Below are 16,357 nucleotides of genomic sequence, written 5' to 3'. Positions count from 1 at the left end.
AAGTAAAACACAGAACAAAGGCTTGGTAACATGAGACACTAGGTACAGTGTGTATACTTTACAATGTCTGTGTATAGAGAGAGTCCTTAAAAGTGTGTGCTGTGATTGTGCTCTAATCCAGAACAGGTGCATGGTAATTAGTCCTAATGGCGCTGCATTGCCTGCGTGCCTAATGCCACGTTGTCTGCGGCGTGCATTGCGCACTCTGAGCGCCAACATGTGTGGACGTGACAGAACCCCCCCAGAACCCCAAAAACCTCATTGGTCTGCCTTGGGGTTGAGGACCTGGAGCTGGATGAAGTCCCCTTGGAGCTCCACTCTGGCTTGGGAAGGATGTGGCACTAGGGCATGGGCTTAGGCGGAGGTTTGGATTCTGGATGGACTTTGAATAGGATTGTGGATGCAGGTGGAGGCTTTGGTTCAGGAGTGGACTTGGACATAGATGTGAGCATAGTCATAGGCTCAGGCATAGACATGAATATGGGTTCAGGCATAGACTCAGGCATGGGCTCCAGCATAGACTCAGGCATGGACCCTGGCATTGGCATGGACTTGAACATGAGCATGGACCCTGTCGTCGGTGTGGGCATGGACTCAGGCATCAGCATGGGCATGGACTCAGGCGTCGACCTGGACTTGGCTTGCCTGCTCTCCTACACTACATCCATAGTGTTGGCAAAGTATTCTGTCATTTAGATGCAGTGGCTGGATGGATGCAAATGCAAGAAGAGTGTTTATAAAATGGGCAGGCAAATAGTACAAAAACAGACAATTCAGGGTCATGGAACAGGCAATGGTCAAGCGAGGCACAAACAGAGTAACGGAGGCAGAGTCCAAATATACAAAACATAGTCAAGAACCAGAGTAGCTAAACACAGAAGAAAGTCTTGGTAATGTGATACACTAGGTACAGAGCATATACTTCACAAAGTCTGTGTGTAGAGAGAGCCCTTTTATGCATGTGCTGTGATTGTGCTCTAATCTGAAACAGGTGTATGGTAATAAGTCCTAAGGGCGCTGCGTGCATATTATCTGCACTCTGAGTGCCAACACACGTGTGTGTGTGTGTGTGTGTGTAGGCTTTGTTCCAGAGAAACAAGAATACTCCTGACTCCTTGTGTTTAATCATTGGCTCTTCATCTTCACTCAGCTCTCTGTTGCTCCTTTTTGTCTGGAAACCTTCAGTCATGCCTTCTCTTCTTGGATCTGATTGAAGACCCCTGTTTTACACCATTTTTACTTTGTTTCAGAATCACTCCTCCCAGTGACTGTCACATTTTCATGCATGGGTCTGTTCCTTCTGCTGGCTGCTGGATTGGTGAAGTGGTTCACTGTGGATCTGATCTTGTTTTTCAGAAGCTTCAGAATAATGCAATGCAAAAGACATGGTAAAGAACTTTGGAAAAATATAATAGTAAATAACTCAAAAGGAATGTATTTTTGATTTATTAAGGAAGTTGTATAATTTACAGAAAAGATATTTTCGTGACGCACACTTTGGGCCTTTGTGTTTATTGTCGGTTTTAGCTCCTTGCAAAACTGAACTGAATTTATTAACCTGTATGAAGAGCTGAATTAGATCAACCACAATGTGTGAGCAATGAGCAGTACAAATGACACTGTCATTGCATCTTTGTGTAAATGATTATGAAAAAGCACACACATATATTTGATCATTAAAAAAACTGTACTGAATATTAAATATGTTAAGTTGCAGTAAGAGAAGTAAAAAAAAAAGGCAGACAAGCAACAGGTTTATGTGCAATTACTAGCCCTTGTGTTTTATAAAAGGGTTTAAATGTTCTTTGTGTTTCTTTAGATGGCAAAGTATATGATGCATATGTGATCTATCAGAAGGATGACACAGATGAGGTAACAGGAAGGAAAGTTGCTTATTTTGTCAGCAAAGTTTTACCAGCTGTATTGGAGGATGTCTGTGGCTTTAAACTCTACATTCATGGCAGAGATGACTTACCTGGTGAAGGTGCAGTATAAAATATTATGTATACATTCAATTATATCAATAGTCATTCATATAATTGTGCATGGACACTTCATATAGTAAATACCAAGAGATATAGTTCATGAGGATGTGTTAAGTTACAAGTTAATTTGTAGAGTGAATTAGTTTAATGTGCTACTTTTACATTTCTGACATTTGTATGTATCACAAGTCAGGCCTCCTCACCCAATATCAGTGCCTGATCTCACTAATCCTCTTGTAGCTGAATAAACACAAATCCCCCAAGCCATGCCCCAAAATCTAGTGGAAAGCCTTCCCAGCAAAAAAGTACATCTTATTATAACCGCAAAGGAGGAATAAATCAGGAATGGGATGTTCCACAATGACACATGGTTGTGATGGACAGGTGCCCATATACTTTTAGCCCTATGTGGTATGTGTGCAAATGTTTTCTATCCTTCAGATAAAAAAAATAAAAATGAAAACTCCTTCTTTATCACAAAATTGATCAAATAATGTTACAAGTTAAATTATTGGTAACTGTTCCCAATCAAAAATCGCATGATATAAAAAAGGTGTATAAAAGGTCAGGTGATCAGTACAAAAGTACAAAACTCAGATATTAAAACAAAGTCAAAACCAATATATCAACCTGTTCTTTGCAAAGAACAAAGGAAGGACAAGGACTGAAATAACGAGACTTAAGGGGATAACTGAAACGGGTGAAGGTAATTGTGACACAACAGGAAGATAATGAATGACAGGAAATAGGAGGAGACAAGTCAGCAACCAGAGCAAAAACACATGTGGCAATGTAAATAAACAAAGAACAATGCAGAAGTGATTGCCGTAACACTGCGAGCTGTCAGGCCCAAGGGCAGGACATGCTGCTTCTTCTGTCAGTGCTGTTTGTTTTAAAAGGTGTGAATGGTTAATCTTGCCAAGCTATTTTGATATTCTATATTACAGTCAATAAACTATCATGAAACTGAGCTAGTGTCAGCTGCCTTGGTTTATGCCATCACTTCCTTTACTCATGTTGGTTGCTAGTTATAATATCAGTACAAGCTAGCTTAAAGAGGTACTGCAGATTTAGATGTGTTTTTTTCAGCTGTACACTAAATGATATGATTGTACTGTGATGAAACACATCAGTGCTGGTGTTAATATTGACAAAATTACCATTTTTATAAAAATCAGCATTTTATGGGTTGAAAATGGCTCAAAACGGCATCTACTGGTTAAAATATCCTGAACCTTGCAAGGCTGATACTGACTTAGAGTCTTCCATTTGGTACATCTCTATGTCATGACAGTTTTATATAAAAAAGGAATGTTAACACCCTTTAATCAGAGGTGGGTAGTCCGCCTCTCCCAGACTCTGCCCTATAGTGGGAGTCTCTGATTGAGATTCACTGATCAAGACTCACTCAGCAAGTCCTGCTTCACACCTCCTCAGCTGCCCTTCCATTCATTTAAAAAGGACTATTTGTGAAAACACCCTTAAAATGGATGTTTGGCTCAGTATCAGTTTACTGACAAGGGAAAGGGTGGGGTTAAATGTTTTGAAGTACATCTGTATATACAGGAATTGGGCCAGATGAACACCTTCTGGCAGGCTTTTTCATAAGATAAATCTGTATGTGTATATGCCAAGAATCTGTTCATTCTGAATGAAATGCTTGTACCTGAGCATGGTAGGAAGACGGTGTAGGACCCACTTGTTTAGTATAGACCACCATGTGGTGCCTGATTAATGCAGCTGTTATAAATAAATTAACTGAACCAGGAATGAAACGTTCATGTTGGCTTTACAATTGTACTAGCATAAAATGTCCAGGATATCAACTATTAAGTACTGAGCTCATACTTGTATATTCAAAATTTGTTCATCAGCCACTTTTTTTCTACCACCAGATTGCACTGAGCTTATTCAGATGAGAATGCAGCAGAGCCGCAGGCTTATAGCCGTGCTGTCTCCAAGATTCAGTCAACATCAAGGGGTCACAAACTCACTCAGTTATGACTGGCATGTAGGGCTGCACCAGGTGCTGGTTGAACAAGACCTGAGAGTGATTCTGATTCAACTTGGAGATATGAAGGAGTATTCCCATTTGCCCCTGGGGCTGCAGCATCTCCTCCAGAAGACTCCACCCCTAAGGTGGGATGAGGAGAGTGGCCGAGCGACTTGCCCCACCTCCTATTTTTGGAAGCAGGTGCGCTACATGATGCCTGTTCCTCCATACTCCAGCTCTCGAGGTGTTTACTTTTAAATCTAATAAGCACTGTTAAGCATACTGGAGACACTTCTATCTGAAATCCTTATAACTCACAATACAGGACAGGAATATTATCATGTTAGACCATGTTTGAATTGTTGTAAGAACATTTGACTGACATTCAATCTTTTATTTGACATGAAGCCTGTATATGAGTTATACTATTTAGCTTTTTTTCTTCCTCATCATAGTGGTCCTCTGACTAAAATACTTAAACATTTCCTGTAAGCAATCCTAAAATTGTAGCAGAATGCTTTTACTTCAAATTCTACTTTAATCTGAGAAAAGTTTATAGTAGACCATAGTAACTGTACACTTAGACTTTCAATAATGTAAGATATATTATAGTGTATGTATAGATTTATACACTGATCAGCCATAACATTGTGAGCACTGACAGGTGAAGTGAATATCATTGCTTATCTCATTACAATGGCAACTGTCAAGGGGTGGGATATATTAGGCAGTAAGTAAACAGTCAGTTCTTGAAGTTGATGTGTTGGAAGCAGGTAAAATGGGTGAGCGTAAGGATCTGAGTGACTTTGACAAGAGCCAAATTGTGATGGTGAGATGACTGGGTCTGAGTATCTCCAAAATGACACATCTTGTGGGGTGTTTCCGGTATGCAGTGGTTAGTACCTACCAAAAGTGGTCCAAGGAAGGACAACCAGTGAACCGGCGACAGGATCATGGGTGTCGAAGGCTCATTGATTCGCATGGGGCACAAAGGCTAACCCATATGGTCCAATCCCACAGAAGAGCTACTGTAGCACAAACTGTTGAAAAAGTTAATGCTAACAGAAAGTTGTCAATGTGAACTTTTTTGCTTGCCCATTTTTCCTGCTTCCAACACATCAACTTCAAGAACTGACTGTTCTGTTGCTGCCTAATACTACCCCTTGACAGGTGCCACTGTAATGAGATAATCAACGTTATTCACTTCACCTGTCAGTGGTTTTAATTTTATGGTTGATTGGTGTCTACGGCATTGTGACACTGAATTTTTCATTTCTTCTAAAGTTAAATGAATATAAATAAATAAATAAAACCCATACTCTCCTCTCATGAACTAGCTCAAAAAGACTACTTGTGGGTAACTAGTTGTGGGGGTTTGCAGGCTGGTTGTGCTCACATACAGTGGGGCAAAAAAGTATTTAGTCAGTCACCAATTGTGCAAGTTCTCCCACTTAAAAAGATGAGAGAGGCCTGTAATTTTCATCATAGGTACACTTCAACTATGAGAGACAAAATGAGAAAAAAAAATCCAGAAAATCACATTGTCTGTCTGATTTTTAAAGAATTTATTTGCAAATTATGGTGGAAAATAAGTATTTGGTCAATAACAAAAGTTCATCACAATACTTTGTTATATACCCTTTGTTGGCAATGACAGAGGTCAAATGTTTTCTGTAAGTCTTCACAAGGTTTTCACACACTGTTGCTGGTATTTTGGCCCATTCCTCCATGCAGATCTCCTCTAGAGCAGTGATGTTTTGGGGATGTCACTGGACAACACGGACTTTCAACTCCCTCCAAAGATTTTCTATGGGGTTGAGATCTGGAGACTGGCTAGGCCACTCCAGGACCTTGAAATGCTTCTTACGAAGCCATTCCTTCATTGCCCGGGCGATGTGTTTGGGATCATTGTCATGCTGAAAGACCCAGCCATGTTTCATCTTCAATGCCCTTGCTGATGGAAGGAGGTTTTCACTCAAAATCTCACGATATATGGCCCCATTCATTCTTTCCTTTACACGGATCAGTCATCCTGGTCCCTTTGCAGAAAAACAGCCCCAAAGCATGATGTTTCCATCCCCATGCTTCACAGTAGGTATGGTGTTCTTTGGATGCAACTCAGCATTCTTTCTCCTCCAAACACGACAAGTTGAGTTTTTACCAAAAAGTTCTATTTTGGTTTCATCTGACCATATAACATTCTCCCAATCCTCTTCTGGATCATCCAAATGCTCTCTAGCAAACTTCAGATGGGCCTGGACATGTACTGGCTTAAGCAGGGGGAGACATCTGGCACTGCAGGATTTGAGTCCCTGGCGGCGTAGTGTGTTACTGATGGTAGGTAGCCTTTGTTACTTTGGTCCCAGCTCTCTGCAGGTCATTCACTAGGTTCCCCCCCTTGTGGTCTGGGATTTTTGCGCACCGTTCTTGTGATCATTTTGACCCCACAGGGTGAGATCTTGCGTGGAGCCCCAGATCGAGGGAGATTATCAGTGGTCTTGTATGTCTTCCATTTTCTAATAATTGCCCCCACAGTTGATTTCTTCACACCAAGCTGCTTACCTATTGTAGATTCAGTCTTCCCAGCCTGGTGCAGGTCTACAATTTTGTTTCTGGTGTCCTTTGACAGCTCTTTGGTCTTGGCCAAAGTGAAGTTTTTTTTTTTTTTTTAAAGATTTTTTTTGGGGCTTTTTGCACCTTTATTGGATAGGACAGTGCAGAGACAGGAAATGAGCGGGAGAGAGAGACGGGGAGGGATCGGGAAATGACCTCGGGCCAGAATCGAACCCGGGTCCCCGGATTCACGGCATGGCGCCTCATCCACCTGAGTCACGACGCCCCCGGCCAAAGTGAAGTTTGAAGTGTGACTGTTTGAGGTTGTGGACAGGTGTCTTTTATACTGATAAGTTCAAACAGGTGCCATTAATACAGGTAACAAGTGGAGGACAGAGGAGGCTCTTAAAGAAGTTGTTACAGGTCTGTGAGAGCCAGAAATCTTGCTTGTTTGTAGGTGACTAAATACTTATTTTACCGAGGAATTTACCAATTAATTCATTAAAAATGTGATCTCCTGGATTCTTTCCCCCCATTCTGTCTCTCATAGTTGAAGTGTACCTATGATGAAAATTACAGGCCTCGCTCATCTTTTTAAGTGGGAAAACTTGCACAATTGGTGGCTGACTAAATACTTTTTTGCCCCACTGTATAAGCATTTCAGAGTCCTAAATAATACTACAAGTAGAGAAATTTTATCGGAATTTTATTTCAATTCAATTTCCTAAATATGCAGGTGACAGAAAACATGACATGACAGAATATTCGATTTATAAACTTAGAAAATATCCAACAAAATTCTGAGGAAATAAATACAAATATTTATTCTTAAATTTTCTTATTTACAAACAAATGAAAACAAATGTTGAACCACACTCATTCCTAGTTCACTGGCTTCATTTGGGATGTGATTCTTTTCACCACTAAATGACCTGAAACAGAACCTATTCAATGGTACTAAATGTAATGTAAATGGGAAGTACTGCATTTCAGCTTAAACAGCATTCAACACCAGACACACTGAGAAACACAGAGTCAACATTTTTGAAAGGAGCACATGGAGCTGACACAGCCCTCACTTCTTCCATATTTACCAAAGTTTAACAGAGATGTTAAATGGAGGATGATGATGGTGGTGGTGATGATGATGATGATGAGGTTAGTCTTCACTGGAACTGCTGGAGTATTGAAATATGATGTGGCACCACTAAAATATGCCTACATCACATTACTAGTCTATCATTGTAAAACCTCTGAGTAGCACAGCACAAGTTTGAATCCCAGCGATGCTACAGTACAGCAATCCATGACCCGGAATCAAGGGAATAAAACTGGCTGTGCTCTCCTTGTCAGTCACAATCACACGAGCCAATCATGAGCATCTGTCAGATTATGGACTCTCATTGTACACTTGAATATGAGCACCTGTATACCTTTTCATTGATGCAGTTATCCAATCAGCCAATCATGTGACAGCAACACAATGCAAAAAATCATGCAATACAGGTCAAGAGCTTCAGTTAAAGTTCACATCAAACATCAGAAACTTTTTTCACATTATTCTGTGTAAACTCTAGAAATGGTTGTGTTAGATTCCAGGACATCAGCAGTTTCTGAAATAGTCAAATCAGTCCTTCTGGCAACAACAATAACAACCATGCAATGGTTAAAGTCACAGAGATCATATTTTACTTCTTTCTGATGTTTGATATGAACATTAACTGAAGCTCTTGACCTGTATTGCATGATTTTTTGCATTGTGCTACTGTCACATGATTGGCTGATTGGATAACTGCATGAATGAGCAGGTGTACATCTGTTCCTAATAAAGTGGATAGTGAGTGTATATGGAAGAGGGTGAATAGCGCTTTTGTCGGAACTGTCACCCTCCCTGGTTGTTAGCTGTTGTAGGATAGGTGAGAGCAGGCTGGTGGGTGGGATTCTCATTGGTGAGCAAGCTGTTGAGAAATATGGGGAAAATAATCCTCCACAAAATAGTCTTTGTAACAAAAATGAACACATCAGCTTTAAACCATTACAGATGTTCTGGCTTTTTGCACTGGCGGCATTCGATAACGCATCTGCTTCCAGAATTTTCCATTAGGCTCACTGGTGAAGTGCTGTTTCCACTTGAGTATCCCCTGATTGTGCTTAACATAGCGCAGTGATTCAGGGAGCAGAGCGTCATCCACTTCTTTTCCCACCTGCACCAGGATGACCTGCAAACAGTCTTTTACCAGGGCATCGTACAGACCCACCCAGCACTCGTAAGGACCCCAGTACAAGTGAGATGATTCAGAGAGTTCAGATGCTGTTATGTTATTGTTTAAACTCAAGTGCTCAGGTGACATTTTATTTAAAAGTCCCCCGGTGTTATCTGAAGACTTTGTGAAAGCCTGGGATGGAAGGACAATGATTAGCCGCCGGCTCTTCCCAACTGTTTCGGAGATCACATCATGGACCGCTGGGGTGGGGGATACATTCATTAGTTAAGAATGCAGAGAATACATCATAAGAATATATTTTTGAGAATACAGAGCTTTTGCTGTGCTACTAATGCACTTATCTGTTACCTTTTATAATGTTAAACATAGGATAGTTATTTTGGGGGAATTATATGGGAACTTTATTTCATCCCCAACAATAGACAATCTGTGATGAAAATAAAGCCAGTTGTAATAACATATGAACATTGATGCAGAAACACCCTTACCTCTTTCCGACTGTATCCTCATGGTTACTCACATTACTATAACATCATTAATGTGTTTTACTATGATCATTTATTCACCAATTTAATATTATTGTCTGATTTACCTACTGCCTTGTAACTAGTGTGTGTGTAAATATTCCTAAGAACTAGCACCAGTTCACTCCAGTCTTCATGCTCACTTTCGGTTTTCTGGTTTCTCGCATAGGTCTCTTAATTGATGGAGACAGACATGCGGCTAGTCACATTATCACAGTCAGCTACTTTAATACACAGATACATTAACTGTCTGAATTATCCATCCATCCATTATCCATCCATTATCTGTAGCTGCTTATCCTGTTCTACAGGGTCACAGGCAAGCTGGAGCCTATCCCAGCTGACTATGGGCCGAGAGGTAGGGTACACCCTGGACAAGTCGCCAAATCATCACAGGCTGTCTAAATCATTTTCAATCTAAAAGAAAAATTGTAGGTGTACCTGCGCCTGGTAGTGCATCCCGGCCACTAATGAACAGTTTATAGCCAAGTCGATCCTCCAGAACCTCCGGAAGGACATGCAGGGCAAAGGTTGTTGCAAAAGACGCACTGTGATCATCACCATGGAGGTAAGTGACATAGGCATCATACAGTTTCCCATCTGTCAGGTTTAAAAAAACAGTGAACAATTTTAAAATGCTGTTCGTAAACATTGGAATTGTATATAACAGTGCTATAACATTGGGGTATTCACAGATTTGCAGCAAATTTCTGAGTTCTGATTTTGCCAGCATGAATGTACAGTAGATTGTCAACACTGGCTTTTTTTTTTGCAACAATAAACACAAATAGGAAATTTGTGGAAATTAAAATAGGTTAGATAAGAACTAGGCTAACGATCGTTTGATAAATAACATACAGATTTTCTGAATTAGTTTACATATTTGCTAAATAGCCAGCATGCATTACACCATGCACATGCTATATACACTATACAGCCAAAAGTATACCATCACATGCATGTGTGTTCCTTCCCAAATTGTTGCCACTATGTCAGACGCATACAATTGTATAGAATGTCTTTGTATGTTGAAGCATTAGAAAAAGAAGAAAAAGAAGCCTTTATTTGTCACACATACACTCAAGCACACAGTGAAATCCCTCCTCTGCATTTAACCCATCTGAAGCAGTGAACATACACATGCACACACAAGTGAGCAATGAGCACACACACATACACTTACAGCTATGCTACAGAGCCTGGGGAGCAGTTGTGGGTTAGGAGCCTTGCTCAAGGGCACCTCAGCTCAACCTCAGGCCATGGCTGCCCCATGTTAACATAACTGCATGTCTTTGAAAGGTGGGGGAAACCAGAGCACCTAGAGGAAATCCATGTAGACATGGGGAGAACATGCAAACTCCACACAGAAAGGCCCCCCGTCAGCCGCTGGGCTCAAACCCAGAACGCTTCTTGTTGTGAGGTGACAGTGCTAACCACTACACCACCGTGCCACCCATTAGAGTTTCCCTTCAGTGGAACTTAGAGACCCAAACCTGTTCCAGCATGACAACGCCCCTGTGCACAAAGCAAGCTCCATGAAGACATGATGTGTTAAGACTGGAGTAGAAGAACCACACACTGCACTTTGGGTTGAACTGGAACACTGACTGCACCCAACATCAGTGTCTGATCTCACTAATGGTCTTGTGGCTGAATGATCACAAATCCCCACAACCACGCCCCAAACTCTAGTAGAAATCCTTCAAAAGAGTGGAGTCTGTTATAGCCATAAAGAAGAGATCAACTCCATAGTTTTGGAATGGGATTTTCAACAAGCACATATGGGTGTGATGGTCAAATGTCTACATATTTTTGGCCATATATTGTACATTTCTTTCTCGGCTTTAGCCAACCACATGTAAAGGTCTTCAATGTGTTGAAAGTTAGAGTACTGGACTGCTTGTCACACTGTAGTACTGAAAACATAGTTCTTACAATACTACTCACCATTGTGTTGTTTCAAACAAGGGCTGAGATTCCTGTAAGCAAGCACCAGATCCACTTTAAACTGGTAAAACAGCAGGAACCCCAGTGCTGCTACTACATAAGCAGTGAGTATCGCTAAACCACAATAGAGTGCTCTCTGACTAGCTGTTATGAAGAAAAAAATCACAATAAATAGCTGATGAGGGGAATGAAAAGATCGATCAACATAAAATCAGAATGGACATTTAAAGTGCACTTCCATAAATACTGAGACACCTGCATTTTTTTGCAAGAAAAAAGTGAAATGTGTAGAGGATATTACACAGTTGTGTGAAGATATGAAGTTTATTTTAGAGTAGTGAATGTATATATCATGAGTGAGCAAAGCGAATGAGTGAAAGTATTTTCAACATGAGAAGATAAACTTCATATCTTCGCACCACCATATAATGTTCTTTATATTATATAGACACATCCATACAAAAAATATACAAGTTAATCAAAAGAATTTTAATTTTGAACCGGTTCGCCATTTTGACAATGCGCATCTAGTCAGTGTGAAAATACTGGGAGTGACGTCTTCAGAGTGAAATATCAGGAAATACGTCACTCAGATCAGCAATTTATTTTGTATGAAAAATGTGAGCTTTTCAACACGAGAGGATAAACTTCATATCTTCAAGCCAACTTGTGATTTTATTTTTATTATATAGACACATTCACAAACAAAAAGTATCCAAATTTATCAAAACAATTAATCAATTTCCTCACGAGTGATATATTGAAAAATATGTCACGGTTATAGTCCTTAGTGCCCAGGATCGTATGAAAAATACGAGTGGCATATTTCCCAGTAAAACACTCGTGTCCATATAAGATAGTGAAATACAGTGCAGTGTGCCATTTTGTCCATAGCACAAATTTCTTCTGCATTTCTCTGAACTGAATGAATGAGTGCGAAGGTCTTATGTCACTGACATCATCAAATTGTCTAGTATGTCAAGGTTACTCGATGTGAGGTCTAATCTTGAAAATATTTAACCTAAGTAATTTCAAGAGTCATGAGAAATGCATTTCAGAACGAATCCACTAGCTAGCAAAATAATGTGTTTTAGTGTAAATAATTTGTTTTTATTGGCTGTAGACTAGATACACACATACAAGATCTACATTAAGAAATATGTTGGAGTCTGATTGTGTATAGAGAAGGGCAAGTGTGTTCTTTATCAGAAAAACACAGTCAAAGGTACAAGCTGGGGTCAGAGCACAAGCAGATATCATCAGCCTAAAGTTGAATAAAGAAAACAAGCAAAGGTCAAAACCAAGAAGTGACAAGACAGAAAAAAAAGAGAAGTGTTAACATAGGAAACTAAGGTTTGGACTTAATGAGACAAATGCATGATGAGACTTTGCAAAGAGGAACAGAAAGAACAGGACAGGAAAAGACAAGCTAATGAAAAGTTTAACACAGAATAAGTGAAAACATTACAACTATAGTCGAGGAGACTGAGCGATTACATTTAATGTTTATATTTTAAATGTTTTATTTGGCATGGTGATGCAGTAGTTAGCACTGTCACCTCACAGCAAGAAGGTTCTGGGTTCAAGCCTCATGGCTGATTTGGATCATTCTGTATGGAGTTTGCATGTTCTCATGCCTGCATGGGCTTCCTCTGGGTGCTCTGGCTTCCTCCCACAGTCCAAAGACATGTGGATTTAATCAACTGGCTACTCTAAATTGCCTATAGGTGTGTATGCAAGTGTGAGTGGACGTCTGTCTCTTTGTGTTGGCCATATGATGGATTGGTGACCTGTCTGGGGTGTGCCCCACCTCTTGCCTGATAACAGCTGGGATTGGCTCCAGCATTCCTGCAACTCGCAATGGATAATTGGTGTAGGAAACGAAAAATATATTTTATTTACTACTATAAATGAAAATGTTATGTCTTTTTCTTGCATCTGTACCATGTCTTTTGGGGACCATGAAAGGTGCTTGAAAATAAATACAACTCCATCTGCATACATTTTGTACACTGTGTAAAACATAAATAAAAAAACCAGAATATATCCATCCATCCATTATCTGTAGCCGCTTATCCTGTTCTACAGGGTCGCAGGCAAGCTGGAGCCTATTCCCAGCTGACTATAGACGAGAGGCGGGGTACACCCTGGACAAGTTGCCAGGTTATCGCAGGGCTGACACAGAGACAAACAACCATTCACACTAACATTCACACATGTGAGAGCCAACCTGCATGTCTTTGGACTGTGGGGGAAACCGGAGCACCTGGAAGAAACCCATGCAGACATGGGGAGAACATGCAAACTCCACACAGAAAGGCCCTCACTGGCCGCTGGGCTTGAACCCAGGACCTTCTTGCTGTGAGGCAACAGTGCTAACCACTACACCACCATGCTGAAAACGGAATAGAGCTATTTGCAAATCTTGGAATCCCTAGATTTCGCTGAAAATAGAACAATGACAACAGATCAAATGTTGAAACTGAGAAATTTTATTGTTTTTTGAAAAATATATGTTCATTTTGAATTTGATGTCAGCAACCCATCCACCCATCCATCCATTATCTGTAGCCACTTATCCTGTACAGGGTCGCAGCCAAGCTGGAGCCTATCCCAGCTGACTATGGGCGAGAGGCAGGGTACACCCTGGACAAGTCACCAGGTCATCACAGGGCTGGATGTCAGCAACACATTTCAGAAAAGTTGGGACAGGGGCAAAAAGACTGAAAAATTTGTGTAATGCTAAAAAAAAAAACTAATTTGGTTAATTGGCGGCGGCACGGTGGTGTAGTGGTTAGCACTGTCGCCTCACAGCAAGAAGGTCCTGGGTTCGAGCTCCGGGGCCGGCGAGGGCCTTTCTGTGTGGAGTTTGCATGTTCTCCCCGTGTCCGCGTGGGTTTCCTCTGGGTGCTCCGGTTTCCCCCACAGTCCAAAGACATGCAGGTTCGGTTAACTGGTGACTCTAAATTGACCGTAGGTGTGAATGTGAGTGTGAATGGTTGTCTGTGTCTATGTGTCAGCCCTGTGATGACCTGGCGACTTGTCCAGGGTGTACCCCGCCTTTCGCCCGTAGTCAGCTGGCATAGGCTCCAGCTTGCCTGCGACCCTGTAGAAGGATAAAGCAGCTAGAGATAATGAGATGAGATGAGATGGTTAATTGGCAACAGGTCAGTAACATGATTGGGTATAAAAAGAGCATCCCAGAGAGGCTGAGTCTCTCAGAAGTAAAGATGGGGAGGGGTTCATTGCTCTGTGAAAGACTGTGTGGGCAAACAGTGCAACAATTTAAGAATAATGTTCCTCAATGTAAAATTGCAAATAATTTGGAGATCACATCATCTATGGGACATAATATCACGAAAAGATTCAGATAATCTTGAGAAATCTATGCATGCAAAAGACAAGGCTGAAAACTGACATTGAACGCCTGTGATCTTCAGGCTCTCAGGCGACACGGCATTAAAAGCAGATGTGTCTGTAGTGGAAATCACTGTATGGGCTCAGGAACACTTCAGAAAACCATCATCTGTGAAAACAGTTCATTCATCGTCATCTTCGGCATCCATCCGTCTTACTAGACAATGGGTCGTCTTGCCTGTTGTGGACTTGTAGGGTTGCAACGTCTGCTGTGGCTGAACAAACCAATGCGCGAGTGGCAGTCCTTCCCGCACTTCTGACAGGTGAAGGTAGAGCATTCCTGGGCTGTTATAGCCAGTTTCCTCAATCTCTGCTTCTCTGCTGCTTTCTCAGCTCTAGCTGTCTCAGATTCCAGGACACCTTTCCTTACACTGCTTCTCCAGGCTACCCTGTCCTCTGCCAAATCTTCCCATTCATTTACTGAGATGTTACAGGCCTTCATGTCCCTCTGGCACACATCCTTGTATCTCAGATGTGGGCGGCCCCTGGGTCTTGATCCTTCAGCTAGTTCGCCATACAGTATGTCTTTGGGAATTCTGCCATCGTCAAGTCTTCTAACATGGCCAAGCCATCAGAGACGACGCAGGGACAGTGTTGCAAACAAGCTGGGGACCTTGACTCTTTGGAGGACTTCTGTATTTGTCACCTTGTCCTTCCAGGTGATTCCCAGGATTCGCCGCAAACACCGAAGGTGGAAACTGTTCAGCTCTGACTCCTGGTCAGCATAAGTTGTCCAGCACTCGCTGCTGTATAGAAGTGTGCTTAGGACGCATGCTTGATATACTGTACCTGCACCTTGGTGTTTATGGTGAGCATTCGGTTGTTCCACACTCTGCTTTTAAGTCTGGACATTGTTGCAGCAGCCTTGGCTATTCTGTTGTTGATTTCCACATCCAGAGATAGATTGTCAGTCATTGTGGATCCAAGGTAGGTGAAGGCATTTACCACTTCGAGAGGTGTGGCATCAATCATCAGTACTGACGGTTCTGTTGGATCCTGTCCCATGACCTTAGTCTTTTTGGTGCTTATGGTCAGACCAAATTCCTTACAGGCATGGGAGAATCTGTCCAGCATGTTCTGCAGTTCGTCTGCTGTAAGAGCCACCAGTGCCGCATCATCTGCGAAGAGCAGCTCGCGAATTAATAAATGTCTAACTTTAGTCTTGGCCCTGAGTCTTGCCAGGTTGTATAATTTCCCACTGGACCTGCTATGTAGATGGACACCATCCATTGACTCCTGGAAGGCATAGGATAGCATGGCCGAGAAGAATATCCCAAACAGGGTTGGAGCCAGAACACAGCCTTGTTTAACGCCACTGCTGGTCTTGAAGGGTTCAGATGAGATGCCATTGTTGATAATCACACAGTGAGTGTTTTCATGGAAGGATTTGATTATGCTGAGAAGGGTGGGTGGACAGCCAAACTTTTCCAATATCTTCAACAGACCATCTCTGCTGACTAGATCGAACGCTTTTGTAAGGTCGATGAAAGCTATATACAATGGTTTCCGCTGTTCCCGGCATTTCTCCTAGAGTTGCCTGAGGGAGAATACCATGCCTATGGTCGACCTTTGGGCTCTGAAACCACACTGTGACTATCTATCTATCTATCTATCTATCTATCTATCTATCTATCTATCTATCTATCTATCTATCTACTGTGTATATATATATATATATATATATATATATATATATATATATATATATATATA

General features: G+C 41.4%; 2 protein-coding genes across 10 annotated transcripts in view; one reads left to right on the top strand and one right to left on the bottom strand.

The window, feature by feature from the left end:
- The window catches only part of il1rl1 (interleukin 1 receptor-like 1), a 61,592-nt gene extending 56,897 nt beyond the window's left edge, over positions 1-4,695 (top strand). The window contains exons 8-10 of one of the 4 annotated variants that reach the window (XM_060929127.1): positions 1,357-1,388; positions 1,820-1,984; positions 3,881-4,695. In XM_060929127.1, the coding sequence (XP_060785110.1) occupies positions 1,357-1,388; positions 1,820-1,984; positions 3,881-4,236 (553 nt within the window). In that variant the 3' untranslated portion in view covers positions 4,237-4,695. Of the gene's footprint in view, positions 1-1,250; positions 1,389-1,819; positions 1,985-3,880 lie in introns of all 4 variants that reach the window. The other 3 variants (XM_060929126.1, XM_060929124.1, XM_060929125.1) reach the window with 3 other exon arrangements.
- Positions 4,696-8,292: 3,597 nt separating this feature from the next.
- LOC132891492 (interleukin-1 receptor type 1) overlaps positions 8,293-16,357 on the bottom strand; it is a 57,871-nt gene continuing 49,806 nt past the window's right edge. For all 6 annotated transcript variants that reach the window (XM_060929121.1, XM_060929117.1, XM_060929118.1 and 3 more), the window contains 3 exons: positions 11,228-11,371; positions 9,722-9,880; positions 8,293-8,995 (listed from right to left, as the gene is read on the bottom strand). In XM_060929121.1, coding sequence (XP_060785104.1) covers positions 8,559-8,995; positions 9,722-9,880; positions 11,228-11,371 — 740 coding nt within the window. In that variant the 3' untranslated portion in view covers positions 8,293-8,558. The remainder of the gene's footprint in view (positions 8,996-9,721; positions 9,881-11,227; positions 11,372-16,357) is intronic.

This window comes from Neoarius graeffei, chromosome 9 (genome assembly GCF_027579695.1).
Source record: "Neoarius graeffei isolate fNeoGra1 chromosome 9, fNeoGra1.pri, whole genome shotgun sequence".
Classification (NCBI taxonomy): domain Eukaryota; kingdom Metazoa; phylum Chordata; class Actinopteri; order Siluriformes; family Ariidae; genus Neoarius; species Neoarius graeffei.
This window is presented reverse-complemented; position numbering and strand designations above follow the sequence as displayed.